Source organism: Aspergillus pseudodeflectus (genome assembly GCF_044049435.1).
Source record: "Aspergillus pseudodeflectus strain CBS 756.74 chromosome Unknown BJX68scaffold_27, whole genome shotgun sequence".
In the NCBI taxonomy this organism is placed as follows: Eukaryota; Fungi; Ascomycota; class Eurotiomycetes; order Eurotiales; family Aspergillaceae; genus Aspergillus; species Aspergillus pseudodeflectus.
In genome coordinates, this window is record NW_027263803.1 from 133,136 (window position 1) to 159,898 (window position 26,763).

Sequence of the window (26,763 nt, forward strand, 5' to 3'; positions counted from 1 at the left end):
ACGCTTGGAGACGGAGAGGCGGCATATATCCCAATTGAGAAGCGGAGAGCTCCGAATGATCTCCAATGATCGGCAAACATCAATCCCAGGTATATTATGTAGGGTGTAGATGGCTCCCACCAAGTTTAATTCAGTACGCAACCATGTTAATCTCTGTGATCACCATCGGTGGCCTTGCTGCCCTTGCCGGCCGTACATCAGCTCTCGATACCGGGGTCGGTAAACTCCCAAAGCTTGGTTACAACAGTAAGTTGCGTTGTCTGCTTGAAAGCTCGTCCGCTAAGCTCGTGCCATAGCTTTCAATGCCTTTGGTTGCCAGTACGACGAGGATGTTGTGCTTTCCCAGGCCAAGGCAATGAAAGATCTGGGCCTGGTCGACCTGGGCTATAACTCGTTTCTGCTTGATGATTGCATGACCGAGTACGTTTTTTTGCTGGTTTCATGTGCCCCCATGCTAGTCCGTTATTAATGTGCATTGCAGGAAAACCCGCGACTCAAATGGGCGATTGGTTGCCGACGGCGAAAAGTTCCCTCACGGGCTCAAGCGACTTACCTCCAGATTAAATTCACTGGGAATATCGTCTAGCGCATACTCGGATGCCGGCCACTGGACATGTGCCGGGTACCCCGGCTCATACGGCCATGAAGCGCAAGACCTCGAGTCCTGGGAGCACTGGGGGTTCGACTACCTAAAGTACGACAATTGCTTCATCCCTTTCGACAACGTCACGCAGGAGAATGTGTACGGACGGTATAAGCGGATGGCGGATGCTATCGCCGACCGCGCTGCGAAGAAACCTCACTCCAAGCCATTCCAGTTCTCCCTGTGCGAGTGGGGGTGGCAGCAGCCCTGGATCTGGGCCCGCCAGTTGGGCCAGAGCTGGCGCGTCAACGGCGACATTAAACCCTGGTGGAGTTCCATCGCGAGTATCATCAACACGGCATCGTTTGTATCCTCCACTACGGACTTTTACGGTCGCAATGACTTTGACATCCTGGAGGTTGGAAACTACGGGCAGGGCGAGCCCCACGGCAACATGACCTACGACGAGGAAAAGAGCCACTTTACGGCTTGGGCCCTGCTCAAGTCCCCTTTGCTCATCAGCGCCAATCTAACCAACATCACCCGGCAGAGCCTCGAGATCCTCTCCAACAAGGACCTCCTCCGCATTAACCAAGACCCCCACGTCGGCGGCAGCATTAGTCCCTTCCGCTGGGGGATCAACCCTGACTTCACATTCAACGAAACACATCCCGCGCAGTACTGGACGGGGAACTCGAGCTACGGGGTGGTCTTCATGCTCCTCAATACGCTGGACACGACAGAAGTCATGAGCTTCAACCTCACCGAAAGCTGGGCCATCCGCGCGGGGAGGCTCTACGATGTCTACGACATGTGGAGCCACACGCACAATGGGACGGCATATCGGAATCTCACGGTTACTGTACCGCCCCATGGAGTGGCGGCGCTTCTCCTGAATGATGCAGGACCTGAGCAAAGCGGCGTCGAGCCCTACTGTGCGGGTTGGTGGCAGTGTTCGTATCCGAATGGGACATACTATAGCAATTAGGAAAGCACTGCTGGCCCTTGGCGCCTAGCCTTTTCACTAGTACGCTAGTTGAATTGAGATGCACCTATTTGCATGTCCGTTTTTACTGGAATCACATCCTATATAGAATGTACCGGTAATAGCGTAAGCGGCGTCAGACTTTGGTTTGTAGAATGGTGTCAGACATGCATCTGTAGTCCTTGACTCAGGCTAAACATGTATAGAATAGCAATGGACCTTATAGAACATGGTTATTATCCTATATTAATATAGATATCCTACTCTTTTAATAAGGCATTAGTTAGTTAACTCCCACTATTTTCTAGAGTCCCCTTATATAGACTAATAAGCTTTTATTATGAATATAGGTTTTGCATTTCAGTCTGTAAAGGCTTCGACCTAGGAAGAATCTAGCCCTAACTTGCCAAGGCTTCCCGCATTGCACTGCAAGCCTAAGATAGATTCGCCTGTTATTAGATCATGCCCTGGTATAAGTGCATGAATATTCCCTACCTCAAGGACTGATCAAAAGAATATTCTGAAACAGCCAACCCACGATCTTAAAGTAGGAGTAAAACCATAACTCTTCGAATCCATGGCTTGAGTTAGACCATGTGGAATCAAGGCTTAGATGCGTGCCATGTCCCATTGTTCTCCCTGCCTCTTATCTAGAACGCAATTAATATAGTACAAAAATGATCTCTAAATCCCTACCATGATTTATACTTTAATTTAGCTAGCTACTATGAGGTACTATATAGTCCTACTGGATAGTGAGTGATCTACAGGTCTCTCATGTCCGATTCGTCTACATCTGAGGAAGCCAGTTAGTGACGGGAGCGATGCCCAGATTCGACGTAGAGTTTGGCACTGAACGAAGAGCTCCCAACATGCCCGAAAATTGATGAACAATATATAATGTATTCAATAGCAACAAGCCCTTGAGTTTCGCATAGCCATTCTTTGGACACCGGGAAATAACCAAAACCCACCTCAAGAACCACAAGAACAGATAGCTGGATAGGCCCTATGATTGGGCATGACATCGCCTCTGATGTTCCAGTAGATGATCCTTCCGTCCAAAGGGCTTGTTGGCACTCATGAACGGGGCAACGATACGCATTAGGCGAGATGTGAATTGTTTCAGATGGCGTATCAGGTCCCCCTCACGGAGGAATGAAGGCTGATTAACACACTGGTCGTCGAGGTTCCGAGAGGCCGAGCCGCCGCTTGGGGCGTCTCGGGGCATCCTTAAAGTTGATCTCGTACTCCCTGGGAGCAGTGCCCTTTTCTTTTCTTTTTTTTAGCGGAATAATCTTTACGAAATTGTAATGTTGGGGCGGATAGTATTCAAGCGCTGCATACCAGCCAGCAAGTCAGGTTCAGCGTCGAGCCCGACGGAAAAAGATGGCGATGCTCAGTCCAAGCGTCAATCCTGTGACGACCCCTCCCAGAAAGAATCTGTTTATCCTATCAAGGCACTGAAGTAGAAGTGGTCAGATCTGTTTATATGATAGCTTGGGGTAGCTTACCTGGCTATGTGCTTCGTGCTCTTGGGTGGTCTGAGAACTCAAGGGAGGCGGCTCATAGCTGACATCTGTCTCTTCCCCAAGCTCCTCATAGTACTCACGCAGCTGCTGTATCTTCAAGCGAATAAAATCCTCCCGCCCCTGATGAATCTCGCCCATTCCCGTAAAAGTGTGAGCTCGATCGGCCATGGACGACCGGGGCCCCCAGCAATATTCATCGAACAGGTCCCAGTATATCAAATCTACCGACGCAATCTTGCGACATGCGAGCATAAACCACGCGGAACGATTTTCCAAAGACTGACGCATGAGGGCAGATAATCGGTTACCCTCTGTGCTTAAACCCAGGGTCTGTTCCCGCTCCTCCAGGGCTTGTATAAAGGTATTCGCCTTTGGGAGGAATGCGTCGAAGAAAGAGGCTGGGCCGATATCATCGACGATGTAGTCGGGTCGCCTCAAGAGTAACCACCATGGAATGCTCGCTGCGAACTGTGAAGGGGCCGCATAGCAAAACTCCCAGTCAATGACCGCGACTATTTCTAGTTCATCGTTTACGAGGACGTTCCCGGGCCCAAAGTCATCGCAAAAGATCTTGAACGTGCCGTCGTCATTACTCGGAATGAAGTTTAACGCGATAGCTTTCATAAGCTGGCGACGGGCATATTTATTCCTGCAGTCTTCGGAATCATATACACTGTTCCGCTGCTGCTCGAGCTGCGTCGATTGTAGATCAAGCAGGAATTTGATATAGTCAGTGGAGGTGTGATATGTCCGCTGGGGCGAGGGATCTTGAATGCCGCTTGCTCTGATTAACTCGTTGGCTTCTTGGGTCAGTGGAGGCCCGTCGATGACGATTTTTCCACTTATGCTCTCCTCGCCGAGAGAGCCAATTTTGTCAAAGTCGAGGCCCCAGAGGCTGCTCAGTATCCCGGCCATCTGGTCATATGCGCTTTTTAGAACAAATGGAGCTAGATTGGGATTCAGCATGTCGACTTTGCTGTCTTCGTCTCTTAGGACATCAGACAGTTTCTTTCCCTCGACCCATGTCATGATAATAAACGGGCCAAGACCGGTGGGATTCTCGGATGCCTTGCCATAACAGATGATCTTGGGGACGGGGATATTAGTCTCCTCGGCAATGTGTTTCATGAGCACGGCCTCCCTGTAGACCTTTTCGTCGAGGAACATAGACTTTCCCGGTATTGGGAAGCGGATAAGCCAGTCCTCCTTACCATCTTCCCAGTGGAGACGGATGCTGAAGTTGAACGACCCACGGTGCATAGAACGGAGGAAGCAATCATCGCGTTGTCGGTAGCGATCCGCCAACTGGCAGATCCCGAGGCCAGAACGAGAGCAAAGTGTGAACCATTCGCTTTGTGTTTTATTAGACTTGGCGAGACTAATATCATCAAAGTCCATCTTGAATCATAAGAGGCGATGGACAAAGAATCACATTGCAGTTGGAGAAATGCTTTGAAGGGGTCCACGAGGTACGTGTCCTCCAACAGCTTTTTGCGGGCCCAGCCACCTGATAAAAATTACTGCCTGAGAGATCGATAGCTGGGACCTGCATCCTACCTTGGGCTAACTACTGCGTGATCTGCCCTATGCGCCAAACGTACCTAGGGTATGTAAGTGGTACTTGTCCTTCCCAGGATGACAATTCAGTGGTGGATGTCTATCTTGTGGTCATAGAAACTTGGACCTTACATTTAGGGCATACTAAAATGATGCCTATTTATAGTAGTGTGAGGGAAGCTTGAAGCAGGGATATAATGGCTAGCAAAGATTCTCGGCCTCCTCTGTCTCTTATCATTTGCGAACTATGTATACCTTGTAGGGTTACAAACCCTAAGTGCAGTGAGAAAGCCAGGAGATCCAAGCATCACCACATCCATGATTTGTTGGGTATTCCACAAAATCAGCTTAACGGTCCACTTCCTCTCCACCCTCCTATTCATCATTCTAGAAACCACGAACAATACCTAAAACCCCAACTCAAACCTCTCCTCGACCAAATCCGGCCTCCCAACCCTAACAACCGCCCTCCGCGCCTTCAAATCCATGACGATATTAAACAGCGTCTCGATGTCTCCCGATCGACAAATCGCCGCAGGCGCATTCTCTCGATCTGCGAAGAGACCCTCTAGCCCATCCCACGTCGGCTTCCCAGTACCTTCCCCGCCTTCAACCAGGTCATCAGTCAACTTCAGCATCCTCTCAACTCGAAACGGCGAGTCCTTCAGCCACGCCGTATCTACCACTCCGGGGTGCTCGAGGAGTAAATGATTCGAGTGGATAACTCGACCCCGCTCATCCATGGGCAGAACAGCAATAGTCTTCGCGGTAACCTCGCACCCAGCCGAAGTCTCCGAATCCGCGATGAGGATATGCGCTGACGACGCGACACCATATTTCTTCAATGTGTCAATAGCCTGAGTTGTCGATGTACATTCAAGTGCTATTCGCAGCGCTAGATGGACAGGTAGTCGAGATGGCTCCATTCCATGTGCCCGAATCGCGTTGAGACATACGCCAACGCCCGCAGAGTTGAAGCCGATTTTCCCGATTATTCCGGCCTCGGTTATCATTTTTATGGAAGGGTTTGGGTTTGCCCCTGTGGCTTGAGAGCGGTGGATCTCGAGGACGATGAGGTTTTGCTTTTGGGCGGGCAGCCACTGTCATTCCACTCAGTACTCTCGTGCTGATATGAAGATGAATGGCAGCTGTGAAGAGAGTAGGGTACGATACGTACATCCCAGTTCTGCGCGAGAAAGCTATGCTCGTCGCTCTGCCAGCTCAGAGATGTACACCCGTCACTAAAGCAGCCGAATGCGATCTCCGTACGAACGTTTAGGGCGACGATGTCGAGCGTCGAGCGGCCTGAGCCCTCTGCAATGCCTACATGGACGTCAACTTTAACCCTCCTTCTATGTCGTCAAAAAGAGGAAAAGGGGCTGAGCATACCCTCCATCTCCTCGTAGAACTCCGGCCAAACAGCCTTGATGCGCTCCGCAAAGCTCTCGGCAAGGGCAAGGACATCATTCCAGCCGAGCGAACTAGTCTTTACGAACATTCCCGTGTAGAAATCGATGCATCGTGCGATTTGGGCTGCTGCGGAGGCTCCGTGTTGTTTTCCGATCTGTCATATAAGAGGTTAGGTTTATGTGGGTTGAAGCCGAGGTTCTCATGTTATAGGTCAGGGTGTGTACCTCGCGTGGCGAGCCTGAGCATTTTACGACGAGCATTATGTCGGTGGCTATCAAAAGTTGGGTCAAGGTGAGATGGACGAGAAGATTGAGCAAGATATTCAAGAGGGAGACAGCACTGGAACCTCGCCTTAGAGGTCCGGGAGTTGGAGTAGCACCACCCCTCCCTCCAACAACCTTCCCCACTTCATCGCCGCTCGATAAGCAAGCATCTCGGGACCTTTAGCCAACCTTCAAGTGTTGATTTGCCACCAAAGCAGCGTGACCACGTGGATATTCACAATAAAGTTTCGCATGGATCAGATAGTATATCTCTGCTTCGCCATGGTCCATCGTCCTCCCCCGTCGCTTCGCTCCGAGGTGCAGCTATGACGCTATATCTAAGTGTGCCGAGGTTAAGGGGATAAGCTTCTGGGTCCGTTGTTGAAACGTGTAAGGAGCATGGGGTGGACTAGTAGTTACTTCTTTATTCAGAGGGTCTTACAGCATGTGCCCAGTTATATAAACAATTAGGGCTGTACCGGAAAGCTTTCATGGCATACGGGGGTACTACACGCTTCGTATATATTTCGAATATATACATAGCCATAACTCGATAGTTCAATAAAAAGGATGAGAGTAAATTCAACATTATTTACTCTACCTTCCTCGTCCTAGGTTACATATACCGAAAAATCGAAACTACCCCTTGGCTACGTCCAGATTCCATACTAGTGCGCCTGCAAGTTATGCTCCTCAACCGTATCCAATACATCTTCGCCGAATGTACACGCCACGACTTCCCAACCAAATGACCAGGAAACTCGTCGCCCAGATCGCTGTTCCAAGACATCCAACGAGGATAAAGGCGTTCTGCACACCCATGTTTAGAAATCATGTGTGATATAGCGTAGGTGAGTACGAATCCTAAGTTTTTGTTAGCTTTGTAGTTCCGTGCGATGTCCAAGAAGTATAGAGACTTGGGGTAGAGGAAGGGAGGATGGCTAACCCATCGTATTTCGAATAAGAATAACGGCTACAATCGCCTCGCTCGCCGCTTTCTTGTAGCAGTCAATCACCTAGATCGACACAACAAGCGAGCCCATCGGCAGCGTCGCTGAAATGAGGCCGATGTCCAGGACCGGCGCGGTCCAGTGCACTTTCTGTGCGGTGCCTATGCCGTATAGTTGGTTGAGCTGGGAATGGGTACGAGACTATTGAGCGGTTTAATGGGGATCCGGCTGAGCTTTATGGGACAGTGTGTCGCCGGAGTCAGTTGATGGGTGAGACTTGAAACTTTAAGCTTTGCTGCTTTTTAAGGTTGGGTAGGGCTAGGGCTGTACTGGGCCAAAGTTTTCTGCATTGCATGATACTCTCTGGCTCTTCGTGACTACAACTCACGTGTCATCTCGCGCTCCTCTTTTTATTGCGAATCTATCACCACTGTTGAGTTAGCCTACCAGTCAGAGTCTCTCTCTGCTTATCATACAAGATTATATCCACCAATCCCACCGTTGCTGCTCCACAGACAGTGACGCGCGCTCCTGCCTTTTATCGCCACATCGGTACCCCCGAGGAAGTCCACTTCTGAAGCCGAAAGTACTGAGGTACTGGTAGATATAGGGGGGGAGTATTCTGGTCCAAGGTAAGCAAGTTTCTTACTTTCTATTTTCCTGCTTACACTGCCACTAACTCCGCGTTACAGAAGCTATAGCACTTCGAAGAACTGACGATCCTATCTTGGGTTGAATATGGATTCCCCTGATATGAGAACGGTTCATCCACGAGAGGTGCTACGTCAAGTCGCCGACCACCTGAACGGTCAACACGACGACCTCTCAATCGCACTCCCTGCCAAAACCACAATCGGAGAGGCCGTCCGAGCAGCCGAAGCGGCTCTCAGAGATATCCAAGATGAGCATGTATATCTGATGCCTCCCAGAGTCAGCACCCGTCGCCAGATCAGAGAAACAGCGCTCAAGAATGTTTCCGAACTCGACACACAGACCCCTTCCCTTCGCCCCATCCGATCAACCGTTGAGCTGATAAGGCCTCGAGAGCCACGGCGACCTCTCAGCGAGGCAGCTCGCGAGCGCTTACGGAAGACAGCCAGAGAGACTGCCGCCGCAGGGTTCCGCGAGCCGTATATAACCCTACGAGCAGGGCTCGGGGAGAACCACCTGCCGGTCATCCGTTCGGACATCATACTTCGAGTCATAGATAACGACGACGCCGACCGCACCTGCGAACTCCCTTCCACGAGAATGATTTTCGACACAGGTGCCCATCACACCGTTATCGCAGAAAATCTCATTCCGCCTTCGTTTCGGGATTTTCTCAGAGAGCCTGTACATAGTCCGTACCGGTCAGGTGATGGCAACGGCCTGGTTCTTCAAATTGATGCGCAGTTGGCTTTTACCAATTGTCCGGTGGCCATTGAAGCTGTTGCCGTTGTAGTTCCGGCGGCTAGGATGCCGAACGGGCTGGTTGGGGTGTTATTGGGACAGTCTCAGTGCATTGATCGCCTCAAGATTCGGTGTGTACCCCGAAGTATACTTCTTGCGAAGGGGAACGACATTTCAGAGGAATTTTGGGGTGATATCGTGGTTGAGGAGTATCTCGATATGAATGAGGGAGTTGTTTCGCTCTCCAGCTAAGTCTTCAATATCTTCCGGGGAGGAAGAGGACTACTATACCTGTCGTTACTCGGTTAAACTTGCAGCAGGCATGAACTTGCAGAAGAACGTCGCATTCCTCGTCGCCTGTTATCCACTGCCGTAGGCGTTTTTATGCCAATCAATCGCAAGAACCAGTTACATCATACGAATTATGGTCTTTTCTCATGATTAGTCCCATCCTGTTTCGAGTAGCCTTATATCGGACATGATAGTCGTTCTTTGTGCTTGATACGGCTCAATATGATAGCCCTTGTCAGTATCGAACTTGAACGAGTATCTCAAAGGCCTGTTTGAGCGCTTTCCATGGATAATCTAGTCCGGTTCTTTGTCTTGTTCCGTGTCTTCTATATTGATCTTTCTTCAGATTCAAGCGCTTTGTCAGAACCCTACAAGCTCAAACATTAATAAAGCCCTCTTACTATTGTGCCCTAGATTCCAAAAGTCTGAAAGCTCCTTTGTGCGAGCACCGACAATAGAACACCCTTCTTATTTATATATCTTATATCTTTCTAGAACCATGATACCAGCAAAACATAACTTCCCATTCCAAGAACAATACTTACTTTTTTCGTGATACAACTAACCACATACACTTCTAACAACCAACCATGTTCAAGTCCAACGAGTACATCCCGTGCTACGGCGGCGAATGCACGAAATTTGGCGTAAACCGGGAATCCGCCTTCCGGCATCTCACCTTCAAGGTCACCGTCAACTACATCTACGTCGACGACCCGCGCCGCCAGCAGCATTCCGCGGGCCCCGTCGCCAACCAGCAGGGACACCCCCGCCTGGTTCTAGACTGCTTCGCGGGCGCCGCGAGCCGCGCAATGAATCAGATCAAAAACGGACCCAGGGTCGTCGGCCCTGCGAAGATCGATATGAAACTCGGCGATTTTGAGCTCAGTGTTGGCGATGACGCGCAGCCTGGGCATTGGATTGCGCCGGGTTTGTTGAGGAGTCCGAGGATGGTTCCAGTCCATGTTATGGAGAAAGTAAATAAAGCTAATGAGGCGCTTGCTGGGCGGAATCCGGTGCCCGGGTGTGGGTATCAGAGTCAGTTGACTACGACTGGGGAGGTGGTTGTGCTCCTCTGGGTGGAGAGGCGCAGATAGGATGATTAGGGTCCGTGACCCTGGTATGTCATTCCTCTGTTTGTTCCCTCCTCCTGTTTTGGGGTATCTTCTAGACTTCAATCCTGCTATGTAGAGCATAGCCAGTCTTGTTTAGCAAATATATGCCATGTCAGAACCTATTGCGTTCAAGGCTTTCTTCTCCTCTACCAACATCTACTGTACGTTGAATAAAAGTAGGCCATCTCATTGCTAATATAATGAGTGAATAGTCAGGCTTACTACAATGTTTTATGAAGGCGCAGATCAGATGTCTCAGACTTATAGTTGTGAGTTCCCGTGGCGTTGCCCTAAGCTAGATAGATCTCCACTTACGGACGCCCGCGGCCTCGGATCGGCTCTCCGGTTGATCAATCTCCACCGGAGGTTTCATGTTCCAGGGTCTCAGGGTCTGATATGTTCTGCAGGTGCAATTCGTTTGAGGTATTGGTGTTCAATGCCCACCCTTTTGAGATAGGGCGCCGTACATTTCTATTTATGTACAATGCCCGTGTGCAGCACTCCACCCGAATCCACTAGAAGCATTGAATACGAAACCTAGTATGTAAAGCTTAAGAAGGTATATGAGCGGAATTACTATGAAAGAGTATATCTATACCTCAGGTTTTACCAGGTTCGAATCGCCCTTGCGTTGCTCGCTTCAGCCAAACCTGATCTCGTAGATTATGCCATCAGCAACAGCAGAAAAAGACAACGGCTGCAATCAGCATTGCAACACCGGTATGGGAAACAATGCGACCACCGCTCCCGTCAAATGTTTCGTCACTCTCTGTGTTGTCGGCTAAACCCTCAGTCGAGTCATCAGTAGTGTCTTGTTCTTCGCTGGCAGGGCTATCATTGGAAGGACGGGTCTCCGTGATATGGTCGTCATTTGTGTCATTTGAGCTGTCGGTATCAGGGACTTCAGTTTCGTTATCAGTATCGGTATCAATATTCTCTTCGTCCTCCTCTTCGATGCTGGGAGTTGTACCCTCGTCGCTGTCGTCTAAGAACTGATCGTCAAGTTCGAAACACTTATACTGATTATAGTCATCTCTGGCCCATGTCCATAACTTCAGTAGAGTTTCGTTGCAAGGGAGACGGTCGCCATAGGCGATCGAGATTGAGTCCACGTGCTCAATGTTGGGTAGGTCGACACTGAACACGAGTTAATCAAAGTTCATAGGAGTTGCTGGCCCAAAGCCGTATTATTCCAGCTTAGGAATAGTGGTAAATACTAACGTTGCGATATTTCCCCAGAGCCAGAGATACCCGGTACTTTCAAGTGTAGAGTAAATGTGGAGATGTGTGTCAGTGTTGAACTCAATGTCAACATCAGACTCGCCCAAGGAGGGCAAACGGAACCTGCCAAGGTCAGACTAAGGAACAATCTTGAATGCGGGGAGTTGGGGTTCCTTACGAGGTCACATTGCCGTAAACCTGCAGACTGCCGTTGAGGAATTCTAATTCAGGTACCTCAATTGGGATGTGGTTCGCTGAGCTTATTCGCAGCCCTGGTCTCCCACTTATGTATGTGTATGGTCGGCCATCTGCGTATGTTTGGTACAAGTAGTCAACTCCTTCTTCATGCTCTCCTATAGTCGTGAGGCGAGGGAGTGATAGACTGCATAAGCTCGTTAGCTCGCTCCACTTGGAGTTCGGACAGGTGGGCAACGGAATAGCAAACCTTTCGAAGAGACCTGAGACCCCAAAGTAGTTGGCAGATTCTAGTGCTGGAAGGTCGACCACTATGCTCACGGGCTCCTCCCCCTCCGGCACATCCCAGATGTAGGTGCCACTGATGTCGACCTGCGTGGCCCTTTGCAACGAGCCCAGGTTGATACTATCAAAGTGTTAGCAGCAGGATCTGCTATTGATATATCAGGAGCCAGTTCATGGTACCCTGTCCAATCACCCCGCAATCCTACATGGCCGGCCTCCACCAAGGAGCCAAGGTCTACTTCGCCCGCAGACGACTGTTCCAAGTAGATATTTCCAGCATGCACTAGGCTTGGCAGACGTACATTCACGACCTTGGGAACAAAGATAGCATCGATCGTTGTCAGATCAAGCATCTCAAAGGCATTAAGCTTGTCACCATAGCCACTGAGAGGTGCGGAAATATTGCCCTTGAACTCGGAAACGCCGTTCAGAACGAAATCGCCGGAGTAGTCGGATTCAATCAAAATGTGCCCAACGATTGTGGTACAATCATCGCCAAATACGTCGAGCTGTTCTGGGCTGTTCACCCGCAGGATCTTCTCGCCAGTCTCGGGGTCGTTTTCGCTTGTTGTTTCGCAATCGGCGGCCCAGATACCTAACGAGCAGACATTAGTACGTGTGCCACACCAAAGATACGCCATAAATACCGAGTGGCAGGCCCAGCGCAGCGGTCAAGCCAATATTGAAGTGTTTCATCGTTACTGCGGCTTCAATGCGGCTTTCGTATAAGAATCACAGAGCGAGCAACCACAGAATACAAGAATAAGAGTGGGAATTTCCGGGGAATGGCAGCATTTTAGGCAGAGGCTCAAGCCCAGGCGTTTCCCAAATGAAGCTGAGACACAACACAGACTAAAACTGGGCGGAGGGGGGCTATCAGAGGTAGTGGGCTTGGCTCTTTATTCCTTCAACGCTCATAGGTGGTCCCCTGTCAACAGAGTTCCTCGACTCCCTATAGGGCGGAGTTGTCAGGGCACGCAGCGCCGGGAGGGTGTATTGGTCCATGGCTATATTATTAGCGATGTAACGAATTCGTGAACTCGGATCATGCGGCGTGAGATGCCTTCCCTGGTCCATCTCGGCCACCGAGATTAAGCCAGTTCATGAGGCGCAGCTAGGTCATAAACTGACTATAAGAGCCAGTGAGCTGCTGCAGCTAATCTCTCGCAGCAAATGTTCCAGAAACTCGAGATGCGTGAGTTATGTTTAATTGCCAAGCATCATCAGGCGGTCATGTTACATAGATGGATTTCAGATCGGCCTGAGGCTCCCCGCAGGCGCCGATAGCGGGCACCAATGAAGGCGGTGAGGGCGCGGGGCGGAAGAATTTCTCTGAGCGATGATTCACTGGCGATGGTTACACAGGAGCCACCTCAACGTTCACCCCTCGCTTTGCTTAAGACCTCGTCAATTCCAGCCCGGGGACTGGAATCTGATCCTACTATTCTTCCTCTTTCTATCCATACCCATAGTATCCCATCAGTTGACCGTATTCCACCATGGCCACTCCTTTCCTCGTCTCCTACGACCCCGCCTCCGCCTCCAACGGCATCTCTCTTCAGCAGATTGCATACTTCGGTCGCGTTTTGGTTAAAGCTGCAGATGTCGCCGAAATAGAGAATTTTGTTAGACAAAACTTCCGCCGCCTTGATATTTACGTCGATGCCACTGCCATCACCTCCACCGGTGACCTTGTCGATATCCTTAACGCCGGTGCGGCCAAGATCTTTATCTCTCTCGACCAACTGACGGCACTCTCCGAAGAACAGTCGGTACCGTCGTCACGGCTCGTTGTATATACCTCCTCCGATAGCCAGGTGGAAGCCTTCCAGAAATGGGTATGCCAGCACATTGAGCGGGAAGAAGCGGGCCTTGCAACCGATGCCTCCGCCGTGCACGCCATCTCCGTCAAGCTGGGCTTGAACCCCGAAGCTCAACTCCTCTACCGCACATACTCCGGAGATGTGACAGAGGCTGCTATAAAGGATACCATGAAGCAAGGGGCTGTCAGCATTGTGCCTGCCTCCGCCCTAACGGTCGAGCGGGATGAGTCAAGCGGCAAGATCCAGGCCGGTTCGCTCATCGCAGCCCGTGGTGTCGCGGACCAGGGCAATGGTCTTTATGCCACCACGGTGACTGACGAGAGAGGCACGTGCCTTGGCTTCGTATGGAGCAGCGATGAGAGTATTGCGGAGGCGCTCCGCACGGGTACCGGCGTCTATCAGAGTCGCAAGCGTGGTCTTTGGTACAAGGGTCAGTCTAGCGGAGATGTCCAGGAGTTGATCCGTGTTGGTTTCGATTGCGATAGCGATTGTTTGGTTTTCGTTGTCAAGCAGATTGGCAGAGGTAAGCGTACAATTTCCGTTGGTAACTTATCATACTCATGTCGCCAGGATTCTGCCACCTTGGCACAGCCAGCTGTTTCGGTCCTTACACTGGTCTTTCACGTCTGAACAAGACTCTCCAGGCTCGCAAAGCGGACGCGCCTGCTGGTTCATATACTGCCCGACTGTTCAACGAGCCGAAGCTTGCTCAAGCTAAGATCATGGAGGAAGCGGAAGAGCTGTGCAACGCAACGACCAAGGAAGAGATTGCCTTTGAGGCCGCTGATCTCCTCTACTTTGCTCTCACACGCTGTGTCGCCGCTGGCGTCAGTCTTGAGGACGTTGAGAGAAACCTCGACCTCAAGAGCTTGAAGGTGAAGCGGAGAAAGGGTGACGCCAAGGGCCCCTGGGCCGAGAAGGCTGGCCTCGTTCCCGCTGCTGCTGAATCCAAGCCCGCATCAGCACCGGAGAAGAAGGAAGAGCCCAAGGCAGATGACTCGCGGATTGAGATGATACGCGTTGTCACCGCCTCGACTCCTGCTGAGAAGGTCCAAGATTACCTCAAGCGTCCATCGCAAAAATCCAACGATGCGATCGTTGGTCTCGTGAAGCCTATTATCCAGGATGTCCGTGAAGGTGGAGACGCTGGAGTGCTCAAATACACTCACAAGTTTGAGAAGGCCACCTCTCTGACATCTCCCGTTATCAACGCTCCCTTCCCTCCAGAGCTCATGAAGCTTACCCCCGAGGTCCAAGAGGCTATCGACGTCAGTATATCCAACATTGCCAAGTTCCACAGTGCTCAGAAGAGCAGCAACGACACGCTCCAGATGGAAACCATGCCCGGCGTAGTATGCTCACGCTTCTCACGTCCTATCGAGCGCGTCGGTCTCTACATTCCCGGTGGAACTGCCGTGCTGCCTTCAACAGCGATGATGCTGGGCGTTCCTGCCATGGTGGCTGGCTGCAAGAAGATCGTCTTTGCTTCTCCTCCGCGCGCTGACGGCAGCATCACTCCGGAGATTGTGTACGTTGCGCACAAGGTAGGAGCCGAGAGCATTGTCCTCGCCGGTGGCGCCCAAGCTGTGGCAGCCATGGCTTACGGCACGGAGAGCATCAGTAAGGTGGACAAGATCCTCGGACCTGGTAACCAGTTCGTCACAGCCGCAAAGATGCTGGTCTCCAATGACACGTCTGCGGGCGTCAGTATTGATATGCCCGCTGGGCCAAGTGAGGTGCTCGTGATCGCAGACAAGCGCGCCAACCCCGCATTTGTCGCCTCGGATCTTTTGAGTCAGGCCGAACACGGTGTCGACTCTCAGGTTATCCTCATTGCCATCGACCTGAACGAGCAGGAACTACAGGCGATTGATGACGAGGTTGATCGCCAGGCCAGAGCCCTTCCCCGGATGGACATTGTCCGAGGATCTCTCGAACACTCGGTGACATTTGTGGTGAAGGACCTTGAGGAGGCGATGGCTCTTAGCAACGATTATGCCCCGGAACACCTTATCCTGCAAATCGAGAATGCTGAGTCTGTGGTGGAAAAGGTCGAGAACGCCGGCAGTGTCTTTATTGGACAATGGACGCCTGAGAGTGTCGGTGACTACTCTGCAGGCGTGAACCACTCTTTGCGTAAGTTTTCCATCGCTAGTCTGTCTGTGTTTATACTAACCCTTCCAGCAACATACGGATACGCCAAGCAGTACTCTGGCGTCAACCTGGCCTCCTTCCTCAAGCACATCACCAGCTCTAACCTGACAGCAGACGGGTTGCTCCGTCTCTCCAAAACGGTAGAGACGCTCGCAGCTGTTGAGGGCCTGGACGCCCACAAGCGGGCTGTAAGCATCCGTGTGGCTGCGATGAAGCAGCAATAGATGGTTTTTGGTAAATTGTTTTGGTTTGCGGGAGTTAGACACGATTCATGTTTGTATATGTGCATTACTTATTAGAGCAATAAAAGTGATGTCTTTAGAGCAAAGGACATGGTATCGAACGCCTACAATAATACACAGTCTATAGATCCCAAACTTTTCCAGAGCCGTCATAAGTCATAGCAAAGGGCGACGACCGGAATCACCGCTTGCGCTCGCGAATCTTGAACTTGAGGCCGTTCTTGTTGACGCCTCCGACAGAGTTTGACATCTTCGCGCGTTGAAGGTCCAGCGCACGCTCTGCAGCGGTGATGTCTGCGTGCTGCTTCTGCAGAGCCTTGAGCTTGTTCTGCTTCCACTCAAGTGCCCTCTTCTTCATCTTCCGGGCCCGCCTCTCAGCATACAAAGCCTGCTTCTCGGCCTCCAGCTCTTTCCGACTCTTCTTCTTCTGCTGCTGTTCCTTCTGCAGGGCTCCAAACGATGCTTCTCCAGCCTCTTCATCCTCATCCTCCCCTTCACTCTCACTCCCACTCCCAAGCGCCCTCTTCAAGGTCCTCTGCTCCTCCCTATCATCCGCAAAAACCAACCTCCGAGGCTTCTTCTCCACCTCATCGAAATCAAACCCAAAGTCATCATCATCATCTTCCCCATTCTTCTTCTCATCCCCATCCTTCTCCCCAATCAACTCCCGAATCCCCTCTTGCACCCTAAGCTCCTCCTCAACCTTCCCCATCGCCCGTCGAACCCTTTCCCCAACAGTCCGCAGATACCCCGCATCCTGCGTCTTGAGCAGCTTGATCGCATCGTGGTTCAGGCCCCTCGCTTCGGCGGAGTCGCGCATGCCCGTGCCGTGTTTGCCGGCTTTCGCCGTGTGCGAGTTCATCATTCCAAAGGCGAATTCATCGGGGTTGCGGTCGCGGGCGATTTCTTCGAGGCGCTTGATCTTGGCTTGTTTTGCGTTGTAGTCTTTGGCGCGGAGGGAGTAGTCCTGCAGAGATAAATCATGTTAGTGATTGTTTGACGGTGACGAAAATGTACTCTCGCTGGTATAATAAGGAGCAAGACAGGGAGAGACAGACCTTGTGCTTCTCGAGGATACCCCATTTTTCACGGCCTTTGAGCTGCCCACGCTCGCGGTGCTGGCGGCGTTGGACGGCGTTGCGCATGGAGGACATTTTGGCGGTTTCTTTTTCTCTCCTTATTTATTGGACAAGGAGAAAAAGAACAGTTCAGGCGCTCGAAAAGTCCGAAAAAAATAGCGGACAGTCGAGAACGCAGGTGGTGGTTGTGTCGAGGTTTAACAAGAAACGGAGGTAAAACTTTCCACCCCGGCGAAAAGAACTCAAGAAAATGGGTTGACTAAAATCGACCTCAACCCGGCCGGCAGCCAGCTCGTCCGACACCTAGCGTAGCTTCACCACGCACTCAATCGCCCAGCAATCTCTGTCCTCCTCCTTTCGCCGCGTCGATAATTATCCTCGATTACAACTAGACTTCAATTGGATACAGAAATAAAGCAAAAATGGCAACCACAAACCCCAAATACAACCTCCGCAACCCCCTCCCGCTCTCCGCCGCCCAAGAAGCCGAAGTCAAGCAATTATACTACAAGCGCGTGCGAGCCCATTGTGCGCCGGAGATTAAAGGTGCCTTCCCATTTCTCCTTCTCATCGTCCAGTTCCTCCTGGGGAAAATCTTGGGAAACACATGCTAACGAATAGCGTGTGTACAGCCTTCGCCGAATGCGCCGTCAACCGCACGGTCACAGCTACGTGGGTGTGCCGGACACAACGACTCGCGATGAACTCGTGTATGGTTGCGCATGCGAAGCCAGAGGAGGAGGACCGGGCGCGAGAGGAGTGGTTTGCTACGCATGGGGAGCGGCGGAAGGCGAAGGAGGAAGAGCTTGCGAGGACGGAGAAGAGGAGAGAAGAAGTTATCAGGATGATGCGGGAGGATGAGAGGCGGCAGGCGGCGGCGAAGGGGTCGAGTTGATGGGGTGGCACATACTAGGTACTCGCTTGGGTATGTCCGTCCGTGGTTGGGATATGAGGTATTGATTGATTGAGGCGTGGATGATATTCTTATGTTGTGTATATCTACATGTGTCTGGCGTTGTGTTTTTGGCCTTTTTTTTCCAACTTTGCTGTGAGCTGATTATAGCATCTTGCGTTGCATCGGGCTGGGCTGAGCTGAGCTAAGCTACAGTTCACTACTTTATGTACAGTACGGATTATCTTGTGGAACTAGAATTCAACCCAATCTCTCCTTTACCTGCTTAACCTGACCGACCTGACCTAATGTGACCTGAACCCAAAAACCAAGAGATCAACTTGAAGGAGTAAACGCCGATATAGATGCATATAAGAACCGTCCGATCAGACATCCGTCATGTCCTTGTCCCCATCATCATCCTCCCCATCGCCCATCGCAGCATCTTCTCCGAATATATCCTCCATCTTCCCATCCTCGTCCTCGTCTTCTTCTCCCTCCCCTTCCCTCTCTTCCTTCGCCGCCATCACACCCTCCTCGCGCTCCTCTTCAAGCACAACCTCCTCCTCTCCCTCACTCTCCCACTCATCACTCATCTTCCAGCCAGTCCCCGTCAAGCAAAACCTCTCCGGCGGCAACCTCATCCCCGCCATAAGCACACTGCTCGACGCAGCAGGCTTCCCTGTCCCAGGAGCCGCCTCAAACCCTCTCGTAGCCCCGGGCAATGCGACCCGATTCCTTTCCGCTGCGACATCCATCAGAAACTCCTTCGGCAGGCCCGTCTGAAACTGGTAATGCAGCCGCGAGGCAATACTCAGCCTCAACGCCGGCAACGTCACGCTATTCACCTCGAGCGGCGCGCGATTCCCCGCCGCATTCGCCGCCTCAGGTCCCGCCCCTGCATACCCTTCCGTCGTGAGGTGCACGGCATCTTGTAATACTCCCGAGGTGTATCGGTATGCGAAATCGAGGAGTTGCAGCGGGACACGGTCTTGGTACGCGGTTACCCCAAGGGACGTGAGGAGCATGTGAATTAAGCGGACATCGCGCGGGCGTCGGGATTTCCCCGAGTCCTTGAGCGAGGTTGTGGGGACTGTGACGGGTTGAGAGGCCGGTGTTGTGCCTGTGCGGGATGGCTGTGCGTTTGTGTTTGTGCCTGTGGTTGCGGGTTGTTGTGAAGGGGCAGAGGTTGTGCTTGATGTGGCGTTGTTGGTTGAGGGCTCGGCGGGTGGTGTCAGAGGCTGAGTTGAGGGCGCTACTTGTGACTGGCCCGGTGATGCCATTTCTACGCGGATCTATTGCCGTCGTGATGCGGCGGCTGGTGGAGGATAAGGAGAGGTACGGTTGGTCGATGAACGAGCGGAGCTGATATTAGGCTTTGAGCATGCGGTGCCAGCTATGGGGATTTGAGCGTCAATTGCGCAATTTTCGGAGGCTCGCTTGCGCGTCAGGTTCGTGGTAGCGGAATGATGATAGAAGAGGCGATAGTGAAGGGATTGAGTGTAGAGATGAATGTGTCTGTCGTCGTCGACGGAAATGCTGGAGATTCTGCCGCATCCGCGCTATGCCAAGATAGGAAAGTTGCTTCACCCGCAGCAAAACAGCCTTGAGGGGAGTACTCCGTCTAGACGGCTTTTTGGTCTTCAGAATTTTTGATATTAAGAATAGCAGTATTATTGTATCTATAGTAAGTAAAAATACAAGGTCTAGCCTGAAAACCATAAACAGCAACGCTTATATGCAATCGTCAAAAACACCATCATGCAGCTTGTAATCATCAACACCGTCAGCGATGCAAGTTTCTAAACAATTTCCCCGAATGTCAAAAAAGGAGCGGCTCCCTCACTCGGAGAGATATGCCCAATATGTTGAATCACCTTTCACCGGCGAGGAGCCGGAACGGAATCCCTGTCGTGGATTGAGACTTTTGGATCTTGCGCCTCTTCTGGCTCCTCGAGCTCTTCAACCCCATCTTCTTCTTCTTCTTCTTCTTCTTCCTCCTCCTCCTCCTCCTCGCCTGAAGCCACGCTCTGTGTTTCGGCTTCGTTGTATGGATCGGTAACCTGAGAGATGAAGCTTGCCCCGAGGTCTTCCTCGGCAATTTCATCATCTTCGAGCTCACTACCTTCCTCGTCGCTCAACTCGCCGTCATATTCTTCGTCTCCATCATCATCCTCGTCTGCCTGGCTTTCATCTTCACTATCTGTCGTTGAAATGTCATCAAGGTCTTGCGGTACGTCCCTCCAAAAGGTGAAATCGGTGTAATTCTCACCACCAGCTTGGACCAGCAAGCTGACTGGTGGAAAGAAATGATCCACCAGCTCACGCATAGATACGTAGCTGCTCTTATACTTGTTTAAGCTCAACATGTCCAGCTGAACCTCTGCGTTCGAATTGATGGTGAAGATCCTGGTGGATGGTATATTCACGGACCGGTAGCTGAGGGCATCTGTAAGTCTGTTGCCAAAGCCGGCATAGAATGGATTCTCCTTTCCGTTAAAGAGACCCAGGATATCTCTTAAGCAGGCCATTTTGAAAACTTCAGGCTTTCTCAGGTAGATTTCTCGTCGAAGCGCAGCCATCGTTCGATCCGGACTCATGATCACAGGGCCTTTGGGCAATCTGTACCCATCCTGATTGACACCATAGATGTATGATCGCGTGGTATCGGCTTGTCCCACAGACCGGCTAGTAAGGTACATGATGTTATAGCCGTTGCTGACGATATCAGTGTATAACTTGGCCACTCCAGCATGAGTCCAGTCTCGACCGATCATGTTCAAAACATGACCCAGTGCATCCGACCTATTGTCCATTAGCAGACGGAATCAGAACGAAATTCCAGAACTCACTTGGTAATAGTCCCGTCAACATCCGAGATAACAATCGGGAGTTGGCCACTCCATAAATACATGTTGGCCGTGCAAGTAGCTTTGTTGACGCTAAAAGACATGTCGTTGATGCCAGGCTTGAGTTTGAGCGCCTTCAGCTGATCACTTGTGAGTCGAAGTGTTTTTGCATAATTGCGAATTGGCTCAAGCATAGAAGTTTGAGGAGGCGACAGAGGTGGGGTGGGAAATCCAGGCTGAACATCGGACTTTGCGCGGTGATGCCTGGTCTGAAAAGTCGAATCTCGAAGAGACTCGGCACCGTCGCTGTGATAGCCGGGATCAGAGATCGCATTCTCGCTCATGGCGGAGCTAGGTCGCATGGAATTAAATGTCGCCCGGCGATTCGCTGCCTCCTTCGCTTCCTCGCTACTATAGATCCACAAGTTGCCGTGCTCGTCTGCTCCAATAAGCGCCCCGATATCATAGTTCCCTTCCAGCTCTTCTGAAAGGATCTTGCGCGCAACGACTTCTGCGCGGAGTGCGTCTTCCTCATTGCTCTTGTACCCTGTCATGTCAAGCATAAGGTCACCAGCGTCGGTAACACGAGAGGGTATATTAGATGAGGAAAGCTTCTGAGACAATGACAATGCGCGCGACACGGCTTCTTGTAGTGATATCGGAGGAGGACTTTGAGAGCGTCGATTGTCATTGGGATCTCCGGACGAACTGGCGGACCCAGGTCGGTGTAGCTGGAAAGCATAATCGGATACACCAGGGCCGCTGGAGTGTGCCCCGGCTGGCAGAACGCCATCGGAAACTGCACGGTCTAGTTTGGTCGGCTCCGCACCGAATGAGTTTTCGCGCGATCTACCTAGGGTGGACTCGTCCGGAGACTGAGATAAAGGTGTCACCAAGCCTAGACGCAGATGAGTATAGGAGCAGATGCAATCGCAAAGGTAGGGTCACCGTACCCAGGTCACTGGTCGCCCTAGCTCCCCTTGAGACCAGCGGGGGATGAACAGCTCCTTTCGACTGGTCAAGATCCAGATACTCCGGTTCTTGCAATGATGGTGCTAGATTTTCCTCGCTCTGTATCTTCGGGCTCGCGGCGGGCGATACCAGTGGTGACGTCTGCATGGAGGCGGGGATTTCCTCGGTCGTTTCAAAGACGAAGAAGGCCTCGCCGCCCTCCCCCAGCTTCATCGCATATTCTTGTTTGACTCCATTGACTTTGAATTCGACCTTGAAAGCGACAGGTTAGCCATTTCGACCGGGCTGGACGTGGGGAAGCCTTGGTCTTGCAGTACCTTCTTTTCATACGGGCGGAGCAGAGAGAACTTGCCGAAGCGGACATGGAAAGGCGAACATGCAAGGGTTCCTATCCAAACTACAGTCAGCACCTATGCAATAATCCGAATCATTCATCGCAAACGCACCATCTTCCTGCTCGATGACAATCACATCGATGGCTCCGCTCAATGTGGCTGGATTTATCGAATTCCACGTCTTGGAGACGGAGCCACTGATACTTCGGACGTACTGCATCCCGCAATGTTGAGGTGAGATCCCCCCGCAGAATTCAATGATCGCAAGCAACAAGAGAGTGTGTAATTTCGCTGGAGAAGCATGGACTGAAAATGAAGTCACTCGGACTTGGAAGCGTTGACAGTCACAAGCTGAAAAGCAGGAAATTGCCGCCTACAACACAACGCATGTGACAAGCCGAGAGACATGCGGAGTGGAGAAACAAGTGGGAGAGATAATGATGAGGATGAGTCGGTTCACGGCGCTGACCGCGAGTCTTCAGATCATCTCAGCAGGGAGTGCAAACGAATGGAATTATGGCCGGAGACAAGCTGAGGGGTTTTTAAAAGGCCGCCAACGGAGTGAAGGGACGCTGAGGGCGCTGACAGGGCGGCCGTTGAGGAAGGTTGCTCAACAGCCCAACATGCAATCAGCTGCTCTTATCCGCCGGCATAATTGGCTATCTAAGCATGGATAATTCAAGATATTTGTGCTGCACTAATTCTTTTGTCCATCCAGCCAAGCTAGACCACATTCGATCAGCCTTGTCGCATGATCCAACTTTTGGTCTAACTGAGTTGGGTAAAAGCTTGTTCTCTGAAGATTTACTTTTTCAATATTAGGTTAGTGCCTGAAACTTAGTCAGCTCACATGACCTCCCCGCCGTAACTTCTCCAGCGGCGTTTTATCGAGGCCCTGTCGGACTTGAGGCCGAGAGAGCAGACTCGCAGAGACCAGCTTCTCGTCAACCCGCCTTGAACTTCCCCATGGACCGAAGCTGGGATGTATGAGCCATTTTATCTTCCATTTGACGCCTACCCCAGCGTGGTCCCCCGTGTGAGGGTACGAGGCGTCATGGCTCTCTTTCTGGCAGTCAGCATCCTCTGGGCTCTGAGCTGGTAAGTTTCTTGAATATTTATCTATTACCGACTAATTGACATCTCCAAAGGCTTCTGTATCGGGCGTGGCAGGTCTGTCAGACACCCAATGAGGTGCTGATTGAAAAGCTTGGTTTGGATATCCCTCCGCCACCAGAAGTTACGCTGGAAGAGATAACCGCTCGCGAGATCCGAATTGCTTGGAAACAACCAGAGTTTCACAACTCTATTCACAAGCATATAATACAGGTAAATGGCGCAAAAGGTAAGCTTTGCTCGACAAAAGTTCTTTCCATTAAACCATAAAAAAAAATAGCGACTCACGAATGGCAACTCACAGTGGGTGAATCCAAACGAGCCGAAACCGCCGTCGAAATCCAGAATCTTATTCCAGGAAGCATATATCACATATGCGTCCTCTCGATCAGCGCCGCCAATTTCCATACCCCCAGTGCAGTCATCCACGTGCGCACCAAATCCCTTCCGGCATCTCAATCTGAAGAAAATGCTCCGTCGACAGGTCCTACGATCCGGGCCTCAGTTCCCCGGTCGACTGCTGGACTTCCGACTCCTTCGGCGCCACTGATGGCCCGCGAACATAGTGGGGGTCCGATGCAGGGGAAACGATCATCGGTTGGGCGTAGACAGTCCCCCGCCGCCGGCAATACAGACCTTTCGCACAGTCATCCGGAGAGTATGCAGCATCACCATGTCGCCTATGATCAAGACGAAGACATCTCTCGGCTAGCGGATCGACTTAAATCTCTGCAACATGACAACGAGACCGTGGAGCGACAAACTGCTGAAGAAGATGAGGAACATATTGCGCTTCTCAAGGAGCTTGAGAAACAGCGGGATGAGTTGAGGAAGCGCGTGAGAGAAAAGGACGAGGCCAGTGGTGATCTCAAGAAGCATGTCAACAAGCTGGAGAGCGTCAATCGTACGGTGCAAAGTGAAAAGGCCAAGCGTGAGAGAGTGCTCCAGCAGAAAGAGGCCGATCGCAAAAAACGGAAGAGTGATCTTCTACGATGGCAAGAACAAGTTGCTCAGCTATGTACTGAGGCTACGCGCGTTAGGGAAGAGAAGTTGCGTTTGGAGGAGGAGGGAAGGAAGGAAGCCGAGGAACTCAGCGAGAAGCTCGCAAAAGAGCAAGCCGAGATTAAGATATTGGAAGGGGAGATTCAGGACAAAGGTGGTAGGGTCAAGAAGCTCGAGGATGACAGGAAGGACCCAGATGCGGATGGAGACGATGGCAAAGAGCTGGATCGAATTGATAACGAACGGGCCCGGCAGTGGGAAATCAAGTTCAACAGTCTTCAAGCACAATACGCCCACCTTGTTGGCATCAGCACCCGAGCCCATCAAGAGTACCAAGAAGCACAGGACCGCTTGAAGTGGTTAACCTCGCAACGCGCCGCCAGCGGCGCTGCTCCATTCCCACTATCCGCTCTGGATCTGGACTTGCCCAGCGGTGCAACTATCCGTCCCCCGCGTCGTCACCGCAGTTCCCTCAATAGCAACGTCTCATCGCCGATGAACTTCCCTCCTTTGGAGCCGTTTCCTACCAGCATAGCCTACAACCCTCCTACAACCAGCTCTCCTACTTTTGCTCCAGCGCCGTCTTTCTTCAATATCAACAATGGAATGACCCTTCCCGGTCTGACAGGCGACTCTGAAAGTTTCCGTCGGGGGTCCGACTTTTCCATTGCCAATCCCCAAATGAGTCCTCGGGCGGATGCACTACTCCCGTCCGATCTGTTAGGCGACGAAGAATCCCCAGAGTTACCCAGACCTATCATAAGACCTCGGTTCTCAGATATCGATCAATCGACCACTCAGCGTGATAGCTTCCCTACCGGGCCGGTGTCGCCAGTGTCTTCTGGAAGTCGACCGGCAAGTCTTCTCACTAGTCCACAGGAATCACAGAATCGCTCCCAGGACGTCGATAATCAAACTCTGCCTCTAGGCGTTGCAGATGAGGCCCCCAAAAGTGCGACGAGACGACTGTCTGGCTTTTTCGGCCTCAATCGCCCGCGTGGAAAAACTCTTGCAGAGGAAGGGCCTCTTCTGGGAACCCTGAAGCCAGGTCAGAGCCAGTCATTCCCTCGAGAGTTTGATGAGATAGATCCCATCACGTCCAGGCGTCGTCGTCTAAGCCACACCACCAGCTGGGCCAACCCAATGTCTTTGCTCCCGAGGAACAACACAACTGGCGGAGTCACCGCGGACAGCTCGTCGGATCATCTGCCCTCCAGGCGCACTGCAATCTCCAGTATATTTTCACCCAGTCGGTTCGGATTTGGCAGCAATAATAGCCTGAGCAAGTCTGGCGAGGGGTCTGGCTACAACCAGTTTAGCCCTAGACACGATCCTATCGACCCATCATCGATACTGGGTACGGTTCGACGGGGCTCGTTGTCCCCTAAGCCATCGTCCGCATTTTTAGATAACCTGCTCCCTCATCCTTCCACAGATAATCGCCACTTTGGTTGGCCATCGGCAGACAAGTCTGGTCACCGCAGTCCCCTCGGGTTCGATTGGGCTTCCCCATCCACATGGTCGAGAACACAATCCAGACGCCCGTCTACTACTCATTACGGCTCTTCCGGCCATCTCCCTCTAGGTCTCGCGGAGACTGATTTTATCGACGACTCATCGACCTTTGAAAGACAAGGTCGCCCATTGCAGGCGCCTATTGGCACACGGCCGTCGTCCTCGCATCGCCCAATCACTCCGAAGTTAAACCCGGCGGCACCTACGTTTGACATATTCGGGAAGCGATCCAACAAGAAGGAAGGAAAGGACAAGAAGGGGAAGGATAAGGATGCGGATACGTCATTTGATATGACGTTTGAAGGCGATTCCCCCTCAGAATCCCGCGTCTCTCGGGATTCTCGATCCCTCAGCAACTTTCCGCGTGACTCTTATGAGGACCTTGAACGCATGCCGTCCGCTGCCTCCACGGATAACGCCGGATCGAAAGAATCATTTATCCGAAAAATTACCCGGAAAGGCAGCTCCAGCAAGTTTAACTCTTGGAAGGATCGCTCGAATCTATTTTTCAAGAAAGGAGATTCATCAGCAGGCGACATTGAAGAGGATGGCGACGATTCGCACCTTGCCAAGAGCATCGATAGCACTGTTTCTAGCACACATTCAGCCGACAGGTTGAGCAGGAGCAGCCTAAACTTCTTTAGCCGCAAGTCGAAGAAGTCGGACAAGGCGGCCAGCGAGACTAGTGAAAGGCCCAGCGAACGGGCCAGTGAGTTTGGTGACGATGACATTCCTGAGGAGGAGACTACCTCCTGATTTCATATATTGCATGTGTTGCCCCATGCAGGGCCTTACCACTCTTTAGAGCTTTTCTATCTATAGTATAGACCACTATAAGACTATATTCCCTTCTCTCATAGCATTACATATTTGTATTCCCTGCATAGTTAGTCTAGCAGACAGAACAAACGCGTAAACTGGGATCTCATAATTATATTAGTGTTCGTCTTGTAGTTTTGAGGATGCGTCGGTTACCAACGTTGAAACTGGGAACGCAAGCCCGATTCC

The 26,763-nt window shown here is 51.5% G+C and overlaps 12 protein-coding genes across 12 annotated transcripts; 6 read left to right on the forward strand and 6 right to left on the reverse strand.

Annotated features, from left to right (window-relative positions):
* Positions 1-143: 143 nt before the first annotated feature.
* Positions 144-1,571, forward strand: BJX68DRAFT_267854 (glycoside hydrolase family 27 protein; the record flags this gene model as incomplete). The annotated part of the gene is made up of 3 exons (XM_071045927.1): positions 144-246; positions 297-393; positions 482-1,571. 3 exons carry the CDS (start codon positions 144-146, stop codon positions 1,569-1,571), a joined length of 1,290 nt encoding a protein of 429 aa, XP_070897974.1.
* A 1,361-nt stretch (positions 1,572-2,932) lies between these two features.
* Positions 2,933-4,498, reverse strand: BJX68DRAFT_276421 (kinase-like domain-containing protein; the record flags this gene model as incomplete). Its single annotated transcript, XM_071048092.1, has 2 exons — positions 2,933-3,031; positions 3,083-4,498. 2 exons carry the CDS (start codon positions 4,496-4,498, stop codon positions 2,933-2,935), a joined length of 1,515 nt encoding a protein of 504 aa, XP_070897975.1.
* Positions 4,499-4,869: 371 nt separating this feature from the next.
* BJX68DRAFT_105795 (putative acyl-CoA:6-aminopenicillanic-acid-acyltransferase) lies at positions 4,870-6,377 on the reverse strand. Its single transcript, XM_071035824.1, has 4 exons — positions 6,292-6,377; positions 6,047-6,221; positions 5,835-5,980; positions 4,870-5,757 (listed from the first exon to the last, which is right to left on the reverse strand). Exons 1-4 carry the CDS (start codon positions 6,325-6,327, stop codon positions 5,065-5,067), a joined length of 1,050 nt encoding a protein of 349 aa, XP_070897976.1. The 5' UTR covers positions 6,328-6,377; the 3' UTR covers positions 4,870-5,064.
* Positions 6,378-6,893: 516 nt separating this feature from the next.
* BJX68DRAFT_239081 (uncharacterized protein) lies at positions 6,894-7,543 on the reverse strand. The gene is made up of 2 exons (XM_071040463.1): positions 7,277-7,543; positions 6,894-7,194 (listed from the first exon to the last, which is right to left on the reverse strand). The coding sequence occupies exons 1-2, from the start codon at positions 7,278-7,280 to the stop codon at positions 6,947-6,949; spliced, it is 252 nt and encodes an 83-aa protein (XP_070897977.1). The 5' UTR covers positions 7,281-7,543; the 3' UTR covers positions 6,894-6,946.
* A 127-nt stretch (positions 7,544-7,670) lies between these two features.
* Positions 7,671-9,369, forward strand: BJX68DRAFT_105798 (uncharacterized protein). Its single transcript, XM_071035825.1, has 2 exons — positions 7,671-7,912; positions 7,973-9,369. Exon 2 carries the CDS (start codon positions 8,019-8,021, stop codon positions 8,922-8,924), a length of 906 nt encoding a protein of 301 aa, XP_070897978.1. The 5' UTR covers positions 7,671-7,912; positions 7,973-8,018; the 3' UTR covers positions 8,925-9,369.
* A 184-nt stretch (positions 9,370-9,553) lies between these two features.
* On the forward strand, positions 9,554-10,060 carry BJX68DRAFT_267858 (uncharacterized protein; the record flags this gene model as incomplete). Its single annotated transcript, XM_071045928.1, has 1 exon — positions 9,554-10,060. One exon carries the CDS (start codon positions 9,554-9,556, stop codon positions 10,058-10,060), a length of 507 nt encoding a protein of 168 aa, XP_070897979.1.
* A 305-nt stretch (positions 10,061-10,365) lies between these two features.
* Positions 10,366-12,548, reverse strand: BJX68DRAFT_239083 (uncharacterized protein). Its single transcript, XM_071040464.1, has 6 exons — positions 12,427-12,548; positions 11,960-12,374; positions 11,745-11,900; positions 11,478-11,681; positions 11,300-11,422; positions 10,366-11,215 (listed from the first exon to the last, which is right to left on the reverse strand). Exons 1-6 carry the CDS (start codon positions 12,473-12,475, stop codon positions 10,750-10,752), a joined length of 1,413 nt encoding a protein of 470 aa, XP_070897980.1. The 5' UTR covers positions 12,476-12,548; the 3' UTR covers positions 10,366-10,749.
* A 597-nt stretch (positions 12,549-13,145) lies between these two features.
* Positions 13,146-16,089, forward strand: BJX68DRAFT_239084 (histidine biosynthesis protein HIS4). Its single transcript, XM_071040465.1, has 3 exons — positions 13,146-14,125; positions 14,173-15,738; positions 15,787-16,089. Exons 1-3 carry the CDS (start codon positions 13,279-13,281, stop codon positions 15,978-15,980), a joined length of 2,607 nt encoding a protein of 868 aa, XP_070897981.1. The 5' UTR covers positions 13,146-13,278; the 3' UTR covers positions 15,981-16,089.
* Positions 16,090-17,302, reverse strand: BJX68DRAFT_239085 (rRNA-processing protein UTP11). The gene is made up of 2 exons (XM_071040466.1): positions 17,057-17,302; positions 16,090-16,965 (listed from the first exon to the last, which is right to left on the reverse strand). Exons 1-2 carry the CDS (start codon positions 17,150-17,152, stop codon positions 16,180-16,182), a joined length of 882 nt encoding a protein of 293 aa, XP_070897982.1. The 5' UTR covers positions 17,153-17,302; the 3' UTR covers positions 16,090-16,179.
* A 77-nt stretch (positions 17,303-17,379) lies between these two features.
* Positions 17,380-18,239, forward strand: BJX68DRAFT_239087 (uncharacterized protein). The gene is made up of 2 exons (XM_071040467.1): positions 17,380-17,623; positions 17,710-18,239. Exons 1-2 carry the CDS (start codon positions 17,500-17,502, stop codon positions 17,970-17,972), a joined length of 387 nt encoding a protein of 128 aa, XP_070897983.1. The 5' UTR covers positions 17,380-17,499; the 3' UTR covers positions 17,973-18,239.
* Positions 18,240-18,355: 116 nt separating this feature from the next.
* Positions 18,356-22,345, reverse strand: BJX68DRAFT_255952 (putative lipin Smp2; the record flags this gene model as incomplete). The annotated part of the gene is made up of 6 exons (XM_071043126.1): positions 18,356-19,264; positions 19,895-20,774; positions 20,822-21,716; positions 21,772-22,042; positions 22,108-22,178; positions 22,237-22,345. The coding sequence occupies 6 exons, from the start codon at positions 22,343-22,345 to the stop codon at positions 18,356-18,358; spliced, it is 3,135 nt and encodes a 1,044-aa protein (XP_070897984.1).
* Positions 22,346-22,931: 586 nt separating this feature from the next.
* BJX68DRAFT_239097 (Fibronectin type III domain protein) lies at positions 22,932-26,746 on the forward strand. The gene is made up of 3 exons (XM_071040468.1): positions 22,932-23,223; positions 23,274-23,467; positions 23,543-26,746. Exons 1-3 carry the CDS (start codon positions 23,108-23,110, stop codon positions 26,509-26,511), a joined length of 3,279 nt encoding a protein of 1,092 aa, XP_070897985.1. The 5' UTR covers positions 22,932-23,107; the 3' UTR covers positions 26,512-26,746.
* The last annotated feature ends 17 nt before the right edge of the window (positions 26,747-26,763 follow it).